Source organism: Tachysurus fulvidraco, chromosome 1 (assembly GCF_022655615.1).
Source record: "Tachysurus fulvidraco isolate hzauxx_2018 chromosome 1, HZAU_PFXX_2.0, whole genome shotgun sequence".
NCBI classification, from domain to species: Eukaryota; Metazoa; Chordata; class Actinopteri; order Siluriformes; family Bagridae; genus Tachysurus; species Tachysurus fulvidraco.
In genome coordinates, this window is record NC_062518.1 from 27,791,327 (window position 1) to 27,805,041 (window position 13,715).

A 13,715-nucleotide genomic window follows, 5' to 3' on the forward strand; every position below is an offset into this window, starting at 1 on the left:
AAGGGCTTTTTAGGTGAAATCCATTGTTTGTGTTCCCTGTGAAAGTATTCGAGAGGAATTTAGCACCTTCCAGACACTTAAGTCATCATATCCGGATCACATATCCAGACCTATTTTACTTTTATCCTTTACTTTTGAACAGTGTATTGCTTAGCATATATCAAAATATAGAACCTTACACGATGGTCCTTGCTCTTTATCTATTAAAAAAACATTTCAGAACTTTTTATTCTTTCACAGTTCTGTTTAATGTTATGGTACAAGAATTTAGACAAAACAACATACCTTCTTTGAAGCCATGTGCAGAAATTGACACAATAGCCGACACAATGATCATGTAGCCAAAACAAGTTTAAAACTATAAAACAAAAGAGAAAAATCCCATATGTTTTTTTATTAGTTGAAGAGATATTAGATATATTACTAGATTTGCGTTTAAGCTGGAAGTTAATGATTCATTATGCCTCAGACTGAGAGTAAAAAAAAACCCAAACACCTCATATTCTCACTCATGAGATGCTATGTGTTGTCAGTCACAGTGAGATTTTCAGTCTTCGCAGGATAATTCAAATGACCAAGAGTCCTACATTAAAGTGCAGATTGTGGCAGGGGATTGGCTTTAGACCCACTATGCTGTGCAAGCAGCCCAAGGGAACACTCTGTACTGGAGGAGGCTTAGGAGGATAAATGAGTTATGTTGCGCTATTAACTCAACTATCTTCTCTTTCAAGCCGTCCTCCAGCAAAGGCAGGAAAGCAGCACATGAACTGCATGTGTATGAGGGACAAAATGCTTCAAGGAATAGAGGGAGATTGAGAAACTGAAAGAGGTGGGGGTTGAGGTAAGAGCCTGATGTTTACTGCTCCCTCACAGCCTGCATGTCTGCCTGCCTCCTGCTCTCTCACTTCTTTCATTTCCTGTAATAAAGAGGGCCACCTGAAATCCGCCAGGTCAGAAGAAGGGAGTAAAAAGGCTCTTTTTATAACGAAGACACTGGAGCTTCTTAACACACAGTCAAGTCACCGTACAAGAGACCACCTGTTTCTCTTTGCTGCCGTGAGGCAACGAAACACAACAACACATCTGTCTGAGCAAACCAAGAACCAAGGCAAGACAAAGACGTATTGTGGGTCTACTTTCCTCTCTGTCAGTATGAAGCTATTTTGTTTTATCAGTAAGTTCAGTGCAAGGGATTTGTTCAACAATTTATGGCAGAAAACCTGTTCCAACAAGTATAAAAATGAATTGAGTGTGTATATAGGTTTAAGTAGTATTTAATATTAAAATGAATCATTATACCTTTTACATCTTTATATAAAAAAAAATCAGACATGATAAATTGAAAACATACAAATAGGATTTAGAATCAAAGTCACTTCTTATAGTGGAACAGACAGCAAGAGTTTTAATGATAGCAACAAAATACATACACATATACCAAACCTAACCGTCACAACCATATACGCTTCTTCCCTAAACCGTTGCACACAAAGTTGGAATCACAATTGTATGGAGTGTCTTTGTATGTTGTATAGTTAGAATTTCCCTTCACTGCAACTAAGAGACTCAAATCGGTTCCAGTATGACAATGTTCCTGTACACAGTGCAAGCTCAAGGAAGACTTGGTTTGTCAAGGTTGATGTTGAATAATTGGACTGTGCTGCACAGAGCTCTAACTCAACCCACTGAACACCTTAGGGATATACTGGAACACTCGCTGCACCCCGGAATTCCTCAACTTATATTAGTGTCTGATCTCACTAATGCTCTTGTGGCTGAATGAACAAAAATCTTCACAGTCTGACTCTAGGAAGTCTAAGAAATCTAAGAAGAAACCTTATTTGACCAGCAAAAGGGGTTGAACCTCATGTTATCAGCTATTGTTTTGAATACAGACTTTTTAAGTTAATTTTTTTTGCCATTATTCCTGATTACACAGCTGATAATATTATTAAACTTCCCCGAGGCATATCAATGATCCTGGTCAATATGGATCCAAATCCAAAGGTGAAGAGACACACCGTTAATATTACACTGTGTAACACAATTATTGTTCATGGGTAGAAAGATTTATTTTCTAATTCGTTATGATTCAGAAGTATAGAAAATGATCATTAATCCCCTCAAACTTTATGACATTTATGATATTTTGAAATGTACCTATTTTTACTCCAAAAACAGACAGATTTGAGATTGTTCATTTAAAATATGAATCAAAATGTGCAACATGTATTTAAACTAAATGTATTAAAAAAAAAACACAAAAGGTTTAGAAATTAGTAGGTTTTTTTTTTTAAGTTTATCGATGACATTGTAAATCTTTTTCACAAATTAGCCCCCAAATGTAGTAGCCCCTCATGCTCTCGTTATATTATCCTTTTCTATTGGAATTCAAAACCCAGTATGTCAAGGTGGAGGCACATGGTTTGATTCTTCGCGTATAGTCCTATGTTCTTCCCTGTTTCATCCAGCTCCACATAGTTTAGGCATTGCGATTACCCAAGAAGCCCGAAACATAGTGAAAGAACAGTTCCAGGCTTCTTTCTCCTTCCTACGGAGCTTTTTGGGGAATTCCTTACACTCCAGGATCTTCTTTATCCGTGGTCTGACAAGGACCCTGGCTTTGACTTTTGAATTAGACGGCTTTGGAAAGACTTCTTGAGGGTACTTGAAGTCTGCTGGCTCCTTATCTAAAGCTTTGACAAATTATTTCATAAGGCCAATTTAATATTCAGTACTTTCCGATGATCCACCCGTCTCCCACATGATATTTGGTCCCACTTGGTGCCCCTCCCTGATAGTTACATCTTATTGATGCTATCTGAAAATACTGAAATGTTTCTTTTTAGCTAATCTGGTAGGCTTAAGGTCCCTGTATATATATTTGTATTTATATTGTAAGGTTCTAGATATCTGAAAATGTTCAGGAAAATAGATCTGGAATGTTTTTAAAATTAAAATATTTAGAAAAGGTTCCAGAAGTTTCCAAACTACTGAAACGTTCTAGTCGCTATTAATTAAGTAATTATATTAGGCATCACATTGTGAAATATACCTGTTTTCTGACTGTTTCTGAATTGTAAAATACCAGTGTTCTGTGCATAAAGTAGGGGGGGGGCACGGTGGCTTAGTGGTTAGCACATTTGCCTCACACCTCCAGGGTTGGGGGTTCGATTCCCGCCTCCGCCTTGTGTGTGTGGAGTTTGCATGTTCTCCCCGTGCCTCGGGGGTTTCCTCCGGGTACTCCGGTTTCCTCCCCCGGTCCAAAGACATGCATGGTAGGTTTATTGGCATCACTGGAAAATTCTCCGTAGTGTGTGATTGTGTGAGTGAATGAGAGTGTGTGTGCCCTGTGATGGGTTGGCACTCCATCCAGGGTGTATCCTGCCTTGATGCCCGATGACGCCTGAGATAGGCACAGGCTCCCCGTGACCCGAGGTAGTTCGGATAAGTGGTAGAAAATGAATGAATGAATGTACATAAAGTAAACGTAATACTAAAGTAATACTATTCAATACTTTTACATATAATTAGAAAATAGCCAAACAAAATATCACATAGTGTTATTAATAAAGACATCAAATATTGCACAAGTGATATATTTTACAATGTGCTTTTGTTCTCTTTTAGTGAATCTGGTTTCAGAAAGTTCACACAAACACTCAAAGATAAGACATGATTAGGATCTGGTTTCTTTTGCAAACTTTGGCAGGCGCTTTTTTTTATTTACATCCACACTTGTGATTCTCTCTGTTGAAAGTGGAACAACAACAAAAAAAAGTAGAACAGTTAGAGTGAGAAACGTAACCTTAGTATAGCATCAGAAACACCCTACTCACTCTACTGCATGTGTTCAGAAGGTTCATTAACATTCACTAGAAAACCACTCGGTTAATACATCATGTGCATCCATTGCATACAAATTGCTCTGTGTTGACATCAGACTTAAAATACAGGCCACAGCTGGCATCAAGAGCTGGTGGAAATTGACTTGAAACACAGACGTGAGTAAAGAATTGCATGCAGGAGTAAGCCGATGTAGAAGAACAACTTCTTCCATTAAGCATACCTGTGCATTAGGCTCAAAGGATTACACGAGTTACTTTTAGTAATTTTTTGCATAATTTGGGGGATATTTTTGGGTGGTGTTTCAACCTAACAGTGCAACTCCCACTCGACATGTCAGTGTCATCGCTGTGGTGAAATATGTATCACATGAATAGGTTGCATTTGTTTAGAACAATTGATTAAAACAACAATGACACCACCACCACACCATTAGTGACATATTTTTAGACTGTAGTGGCTTCATCACTCCACTAGTTGAGTCAGTGATGATGGCTAGTGGGCTTAGGAATGAAAAAACAGCAAAAGAACAGAAATAGTGGGCAATTAAGGCTTCACACAGTGGTTAAGCTAAGAAAAAAGCTGAAATGTAGCATGGTCTGTGATACGGTGATGCTGTAATTCAGAAGATTCAGTAGGGGACGCTCTCGTCTTGATGAACTACACAGAACCTGGATGCTGGATCTTGGTACAGTAGAAATCTGTTGTGTGCTACTTTTTTCCATACTAAAATCACTAAGTCTTTTATAAAGACAAGACAACAGCAATAGAGAAGACTTAAAAAAAACAAAAACAACAACAACACAGTAGCTGACCACAATGGGTCATCATTTGTCCTTTTTTTTTTTATAGCTTTGACCTCCTGTGAGTCGTTGTTCTTCTTTCCTCTGTCAGTCTGAAGAGTGTTAAACATCAGTGTATGAAAGTATAAAAATCTGTCCATGCAGCATGCATAGGCTTTTAAGAAAATGTATGCTGAACCCCGGAGATCATTTTTGACCGAGGCTGCATTGAAACTGTGAATGAGATGATGTTGATGCGTTTGGATCCATTTATACCTGGTTGTAAACCCTCTAACTGTCTGGAAACCAACACACACAGCCACTGGAGAGTGAGGACAATCTTACACCAGTGATACAGTACACAACATATCGACTAACAAAATAAGCACGGGTCAACTTTTCCTTCGTTTTGTTCCCTTGAGTCAAGCGAACAATATTTAATGACCGACTCATGATTAACAACTTAGTGCAAAAATTGGTACTCGACTGAGGTGTTTTTTCTCTTTCTTTCTTTTTAAACTACAAACTAAACATGATATTTAATGTTTCTACAGCATTTACTCAGTGCCCTTCATTGTGAAATTACATAATAAATACTTTAAACCTAAGCTGCTGAGGCCTCTGGTAGAAATCCTCCATGAAGGCCATAAAACAGACAGAATACGATATCAGTACTGTTAATAATTCCATGTACAGTAAACAGAGAATTTGGGCCCACTGATATTAATATCACAAGATATCAATTAAATCATTTCAGTGTTCATACAATCCTGACCTGTGGTCTGTTGATTTAAAGTATTTAAACAAAGGTATTAATTTTTGAACAATTTACTGTGCTTCATATTAGAATAATTAGTTTTTCACACGCCCCTTTATCGTAGGTTAAAGATCTCGCAGAACAACGTGTTTTAAAATACTTTCCAATTTCAATACTTCAAGTATGAGTTGTTTAATTATCTTCATTTGATTATCTTCATGTAATTGTCTTCAATGCAAAAGATTCAGCTGGAGAAAGCAGATTTTCACACATGGGCTGCTGGCCAGCAGCATAGCTCATTATACTTCATAGAAACTTGACTCAATAAAACCGCATGGGTTTGTTTAGGAGAAGTTGATCGCATGATCTAAATCGTATGTGACAGGTTCCACATCGTTTTGAGTTGCAAGTCGCAATTTCCTGTTCGTGTAGAAACCATGTGCTTTCATGGGGTTTTATTGGTTATGATTTAAATAAAGTCCCTGCTTTTAGACTGTGCCAATACAGTTGTAAATGTCAAACAACGATTATAGATGGGAAGCTCTCGAACGTAAAAAAAAGAGAGGCATTTTCTACTTTTGAGAAAAAGCTGTATAAAAGCTAATTGGCTACACATTACATCGCTTTCCTTCTTTCTCCTTCTGTTAAGTTTGGAGAAACATAAATGAACAAGGTTGGGATTTATGCTGCTTTTAGTCTGAATACATGTTGCAGTTAATGGAAAAATAAATTAGCAATTCATTCTCTGAACTTTTGCGACTCTTCAAATATCTTTAAAAATCTGAATCATGGAGCAAGTTACATCATTATAATACTGATAAAACATAAAAAATAAAATAAAAATAAAAATTACATTGTGTCTCCGCTTTATATTGTCTTTAGTGTTTAGTACGAAGTAATTCTTACATATGCACAAACTTTTCCCTATTAACTACCTACATCAGTCTGAGAACTGCTCTATATTTTTGTAGAGATTAGAGATTAGAATAAAGAGTATCTGTGGTGGAATACGGTGTGAAACTCCAACCTCTTGGAGGTGGTGTGTATTGACCAGTCGATTGCTTTACAGTCAATACGGAATGAACACAGAGTCAGGACGAGGGAACTAGTAGCTATAGCTAAAGACAGTCCAGGGGTGAACAAATGTGTAATTTTTCATTCATACTTGGCTGCCGGTAGTTCTGACTGACTTTCATGAAACAAAAACGCGCTCCATGGCCGTGAGACACGCTTTAACACTGCAACTTCAGCGCTACTTCTGAATAACACTGTAGTTCATCCTAACCACTGTTGTTTTACAAAGTAGTTAATTACTAATTAGCATGCATGGATGTCAGACAATTTTTTCCCACACAGGTACTTAGAAACACTCATAAAAGCAACCGAGCAAAATGAAATCTGACACCAAGCTGTCATGTAACTCTTTACTACTTGCCATCACCTCACGTTGTCGCATCCATCCATATTCTGTAGCTCTTATCCTAGTCACAGCTTAGTTTGCTGTCATTCATATAAAAAGTGGGTACGCACTTCTAATATAGGTAGTTAAATCATTTGTACATGTCCAAGATTTACACTCCATTAAGCAGCAGCTTACTGAAGAGCTTTTTACATCGAGAGAGAACAAACTAAATATGAACTAAAACGATCAAAGCAATAACACTGATAAATCGTTGAAAAAGGTGTATCAAAGGAAATTCTGTTGGACTAATCATGACATGCTTCCACTTGGGAGACTGGTGTTTCATCTCTGAAGTACATGACACTTGTGTCACATTTTAAAGAGCAGCATTAAGGATCAAGAATATGGCAACTGGGTTTGGGATTTTAAAATATATTAGGAGGCAGAGCACCATGACTAGCTGAGTCAGAAAGAGGAGTCCTCGGAATGGCTGTGTGTGATTGGGCCTTGGGTCACAGTGACTAAAACACAAGGAGACACACACCCACTCACATACACACACACACACACACACACACACACACACACACACACACACACACACACACACACACACACACACACACACACACACACACACACACACGTACAAACACACACGCTGAGTGTAGAAAACAATGTGGCAATAATGAGGATATTCGTGTGGCTCAGACTGTAGAAGTGTTGTCAGATTGAGAGCTGGTGTCTGGGTTTGGTCTAGGTGTTCCTCATAGCCAAGGCTTGTTCCAGCTCTTGCCTTCGCTGTTGAATCTGTGAGAAGGAAACCAGAAAAAAGAATTCAGCTTTCACAGAGGATAAAGAAACTGACCTGTTTGCGAGGCAGTTGTCTGAATCTGATTACACAGAGGAAAAATAATCAAGGGTATTTTAACAATACATATATCTATTTTTTTTACATACATGCAGCAAAATAATTAAACAATCAGGTTGTTAAGCCTTCTTGAAATGATGCTCAATCTGTGAGCTAACTGTATATAATGCTTTAAGTTTAAAAAGAAAATATGTCACTTTCTTTATTTCTTATGTGCAAAATGCTTTAGTCTCAGATTCAAACCACTGGCTGAACATGAGACTAATGTTGATTTGACTTCACTCCATAAAGAGGAAAGGAACCAGCAGTTGAGGGGGTTTCATTGGGTGAACGTAGGTATGCTAAACCTGGGTAGCCCTGTATAAATAGAGCTATTTTACCTTGCAGTAGAAGTAGCGACTGACTGCCTCCTGAGACCAGGGCTGGTAGTAAAACTCTGCCCGCCTCTCCTCCTCTGGATTCCCAGCGACGTCTGTCATTATCTGTGACCAATCAGAATGTAATACAGGATGTGTGAAGGTTTACAGCTATCCGGAATAAACGAAACATCCAGTAGGACTAAAGTTTCTGAACAGCTTCACAACATCCTCTTACGTGTTAGGAAATGTTTTCAGCGTTAAATCAGTGGCCATGACCTACTACTACTGTACGTTCAGGATGAACTTAGTGGCATGACATAAAAAATGACCCCCGTATTTTGACAGTATTTTTCAAAATGGTCAAATAAAAGCATGGAACAGACATCATGTATGCAGTGCACGAGAAATGTCACAGTTACATATATATACTTCACGGATAAATAAATCGTATATACAGTATGTTGATGCAATCTGTATACAATAAACTACAGAAAACAGTACATTTAACTCACTTTGGACAGTCTAGATTTTCCTTATAATGCAGACAAAGGGCGAAGATGTATTATTAATTAATTAAGTGTTTAAAAAAACGATCAACTTAAATGATCAACCACTAATCAATATTCTAAAGGTTATAATATTAAAATATAATACAATATCAAAATCAATGACTCAATTTATCTGTCCTGAAAATCTGTCCATTTTGAATAAATATTAAATAAATTCACTATATGAACAATGACATTTTTTATTAACATGTTGCTAAATAACAGCATGTTTTATAATCTGTTTATTATTAACGTATTATTTATTTTATGAGTTGCTATTTTTGACAGTGATATATTAGGAGTGCATTAATATAACCCTTTCCTTAAAATTTCAATGGAAACTAGATTTGTAAAGTTCATCGCAACGAACTTTGATGTTGACTTTGATGAGGCAAGTATTCGTAAAGGCCGGTGCTTTTTGGGGGCAAGTGGACATAAAACTTGTGAAATCTAATGGAGCGCTAGGGTGTCAAAACATTTGGAGACAAGTGGAGACTAGCATGTGACGTCATCCGAAATCCTGTGATGCAATTCCCCTCCTTGGGCTGAGTGTTTTGATATGCCACATGTCCATGTTGTGCTAATGTTTTTTGTCTTCACGTGACATCACGTGACATCATTAGAATACCCGCGAGGCAGTTCCACTCATTGTTCTGAGTGTTTTGATATGTCACATTTTCATGTTGTAAAAAGTTTTTGGATTTTGCATATATTGGGGGCGGGGCTGCGGGACAACCAATAGGCCAGTCGGTACACCAATTTAAATCTTTGTTCAGAGTATCACCCTAAAGGAGCTGGCCAGGTTTGATGTAGATAGTTCGAAAGCTTGCTGAGTTATAAACCTCCAAATTTATAATGGGAGTCTATGGGAAAAAAAGCCATTTTGAGACCCGGTACCAGAAGTACAGATCTACAACATATCCAAATTTGGTGCATGTGGCTCAAAAGCCCTAGGAGGAGTTACTCTTGATAAATTTTTGTCTAAGCTTAAATAGGAAAACAGAATGTTGGCTTCTACAAAGCCAACATAACTACGGTCAAGGCTGCTGTTATAAAAATAAATAAAAAATCACAGTGGGACAATCAGGAGTAATACTACCACCTCATATTTAGGAATGTGCTCAATATCAGCCTAAAACCCAAACTTTTGGCATGAAATATGTCACAATTCAGTGTCTGATGATTGACTGATATTGTACAGGTTGGAAGAACTCACTTTAAGATCTCTGCTCTGGGATTTCAGCCAGTCCTGGATGTAACCTTTGGGATCTCGGGAGAAACTAAGCATGAAGTCTCGTTGAATCTTCAGCTGGTTGATGGACTCGATAGTCTCATGGATCTGTAACAGGTAAAGATCAGACCCTTAGAGGTGAAGACTGTATGCAGGAATACGGGAAATGTACACAGATTTGAGAATTCCTCCAATAATTTAATATGGTTAATCATGTGAGTATGGGACTGCGATGATTACTTTGTTGTCAAGAGAGGCAATCTCCTGCTGATTGGCTGTCGAGAGCAGGAAGTTGCTCATCTGGGCTTTGAGTGGATCCTCCACTTCGACATCTATATCATAGCAGGCTGTTTTTTTCTGATCGTTTGGGTCCACACTGTAAACCATGAGAGCCCCATTAAGGATGACCGCAGTTAACAGACGTCTATATGCAAACACTGATGGGACAGACAGACTGACCTGATGACATGGTTTATGACGATGGGATCAGGGGGAAGCAGCAGGTTAGTCAGACGCTGAGGGATCTCGGAGAACTTCAGTCGAGGACAATCAAAAATCTGCAAAAGCACGATTTCATTACAACAGAACAGAATAGCAAGAGAGATGAGATTTTTAACTTCATCTACTTAATAAAATTTTCATCTAATTCATTAATTTATCCTTAACAATCTGGTAACTAATTATTTAGCGCATTATTGAACAACAAATAGTTAAAAAAAAAAAAAGAATACAAAAGGAAGCCTCAGGTATCAGCATTTGATACAGTTTTATTTTATCACTACAAAATAAATCTAAAATAATTATAAAATCGATCTAAACTTCTGAACAAAAGTTACATTAGCCAGTTAACCACAAACATGTTAAGTCAGTGTTATAAATGCTGCTGCTTTGAACACTAGTGTACACAGATGATTATTCGGCTTAAAACCGTTGAATCCAAGTGTTAGCATCTCTCTTGCTGTTATTTATAGTATGTGGTTTATTCATTTTAACTAATATGTTAAATGCCAGATACGGAATGTAACAAGCTAACTAACAAGCTATACAAAACACGGACCATGTATACAAAAAGGGCTCAGATATCTGTTCAGTTAACCTGAGTGAAATTTAGTTCCTTTAGTCACAATCTTTACCTGCTGAAAGTATTTATCACAGTTGATATACTCTTTGTCATGGGAGTCCTGCAGCTTGTTGGTTTTGATGTATTGCCACAGGGCCTGGATGATACACGAGCGGGTCTGAGTGTGGATACCCAACAGCCGAGCGAGCCGCGGATCCAACTTAAACTGAGGAGGCTGCACACCAACGAATATATTTGGAATAAGTAAACATCAACTCGGACTAATTTTCTATTCGGCCATGAAGATAGTTGAGTTACTTTATACTCATGTAGACAATATTAACACACAGCCTCACCTGATAATCCAGCATTAACAGCAGGGTACAGCGTACATTGACATCGCCCGGCCTTTTCACCTGGAAGCCATCAGTCTCCTGAGTGGTGGGTGTGCGATGCCACTAGGATACAAAAAAAGTGGTTTTAACACTCAAAAATTAATTTATGCATAAATATAGTCACTGGCAAAACACACAACTAAATATATAATTCTTATTGTCAAGAAAATAGTCTTATAAAATGATGTCATGCCAAATCTTTACTAGAAAAGAAAACACATTTCTACATTAGAGTCCTGATCTACAATACATATGTAAACTAAAACCCATGTATGATGAACTAACTTAGTCTGATCCATAGAGGAACTTAATGTCAACTAACAGAACAGCACTTGCATAAAATGAAAATGAAAAGAAATGATCATTTTAAGACACACTGTTTGGACTGTGTGCAAGGCTGAAGCTTACCTGAGCCCCGCTGCTCAGCAGCTGAAAAGAAAAACACTTGAAGCTCCTTGTTTTTTAGGCAGCTACACTCTCTAAGCATGCATCACATGCACCTTACTAACTGCTGAAGCCAGTGTTTTATCTGTAGCCCGCTATAGAATACTATACATTTATAAGAATCACTTTAAGCAAATAACAATTTATATGAAACTCTTATGGTGATATATCTCTGTAAATATGCATGGAGAAGATGCTGGATTGAGCAGTTTATTGTGCTTGACAGTTTAGGTGTTTCTCTTGGGGATCAACCTAAAGAGGCACAAGCTCCAGTCAAACACCACAGTGCCTCACAGCAATCTATTATCTATTGAAAACATGACGTTTTTTCATTTGTATTTTAGACAATTTGCCACCAAATAATTGGGCTCCACTACCTTCACTATACAGCGAAAAGTATGTGGACAGCTGACCACCACACCCATATGTACTTCTTCTTCAAACTGTTGCCGTACAATTGGCTAAAATGTCTTTGTATACTGTAGTGTCACAATTTTCCTTCAATGGCAATGAGTAGCAAAAGTAACAAAGCGAGCTCCGTAAAGACATGGTCGGAGTGGAAGAACTCGAGTGTCCTGCACAGAGCTCCGACCTCAACCCCACTAAACGCCATTGGGATGGACTGGAACATTGACCAGTCCCCAGACCTCCTAATGCTCTTGTAGCTGAATAAACACAAATCCCCACAGGTAAACTCCAAAATGTAATAGAAAAATCATCCCAGAATAATTGAAATTAATTATAAAACCAAAGTAGATAATAAATCTGGAATAAGATGTACAAGAAGCACATATGCGTGTGATAGTCAGGCGGCCACCAACTTTTGGCCATATAGTATATTATGCAAGCATTAGCTGAAATTTGGCTAGATAACGTTCCAAAATGGGGCTATAACCGTGTTGTGTATGTGTGCAAATATTTATTGTGGGGTAAATAACATGCTTACTTGTGTACTAGCCTGTTAATGATCTATTCAATGACTGTATCTATTCACATGTATTTACAGTTCATCAGAAAAATTAGTCGGCCAGCAAAACATGACAGGAACATGACAGGTTTTCCAGGCAACTGATTTGAACACCAGGGGGCCAGCAAACATTATGAATGTTTGAATGTTTGTATGAAATATTTTCATACAAACTAAACTACTATGCCCAGGACTATTCTGCGGTTTTATCATAACTATAAACAGGTGTAAACCACAGGACTAAAATCTGTCTGCACATCTGTAAATAGATAGATAGTTGTTGAATCTGTACTGACTAACCATGAACCATGTGCTTACTGTATTTAACGTGTATTTAACACTAACATTCAATTCTATAAACAATAGAGATCCCTTGGAGACAACAGTAGACTGAAAACTCACCTCCACTAGGTGGTTGTCTGGTCCATATAGATCTTTGTCCAGCTCAATCACCAGGCTCTTAAAGAAGGATGAAAACTTCCTTTTCACTTTTCCTGGCTGGAAAGAACCAAGAAAATGTGTGTTCATATGTCATATTGAAAATGCATATTTGATCTTTTCCAGTATAAACCTTAGGCGTGGTGAACTTTTTTTTCAACAATGATATCATTCCATTCCAACCAAAGTGCAGTGCTACTGTATAAAACTGTCATCGTCGACTACTGTTTTCATTTGTGTGGTTACAGAAGACCGTTTTGCTTAAACACTTGGCTAGACATTCAGGCTTTTTGGCTACTTCTTTTTTGGTAAACCCATCACCCACCTCAGTATCCAAGCAAAACAAGCAACCGCTGAAGCGAATCACTGGCCAACACGGAAACCATATTCAGAGACTAAACAATATGCTTGTTTATGGCTGAAAGGAGAGAATGAATTTTCAGAGCATGTTTTGTTGTCCTTTCTATAGTAAAACAATATCATACCCTAGTCTGTCTTTGGTGCATGATATGGCGACAGAAATTCAGACGGATCTAACTGTTAATGTTTGCACAGGAGCAGAAAAATGACCTCATTGGTAAGTGGAGCATATTGCAGTGGCGGAAACTTGGAACC

At 37.8% G+C, this 13,715-nt stretch overlaps 1 protein-coding gene across 5 annotated transcripts in view; it reads right to left on the reverse strand.

The window, feature by feature from the left end:
* Positions 1-3,685: 3,685 nt before the first annotated feature.
* smarcd3b (SWI/SNF related, matrix associated, actin dependent regulator of chromatin, subfamily d, member 3b) overlaps positions 3,686-13,715 on the reverse strand; it is a 48,420-nt gene continuing 38,390 nt past the window's right edge. For 3 of the 5 annotated variants that reach the window (XM_027169346.2, XM_027169344.2, XM_027169347.2), the window contains 9 exons: positions 13,065-13,160; positions 11,660-11,680; positions 11,213-11,314; positions 10,930-11,091; positions 10,256-10,353; positions 10,037-10,172; positions 9,782-9,904; positions 8,039-8,140; positions 3,686-7,597 (listed from right to left, as the gene is read on the reverse strand). In XM_027169346.2, the coding sequence (XP_027025147.1) occupies positions 7,544-7,597; positions 8,039-8,140; positions 9,782-9,904; positions 10,037-10,172; positions 10,256-10,353; positions 10,930-11,091; positions 11,213-11,314; positions 11,660-11,680; positions 13,065-13,160 (894 nt within the window). In that variant the 3' untranslated portion in view covers positions 3,686-7,543. The remainder of the gene's footprint in view (positions 7,598-8,038; positions 8,141-9,781; positions 9,905-10,036; positions 10,173-10,255; positions 10,354-10,929; positions 11,092-11,212; positions 11,315-11,659; positions 11,681-13,064; positions 13,161-13,715) is intronic. The other 2 variants (XM_027169345.2, XM_027169348.2) reach the window with 1 other exon arrangement.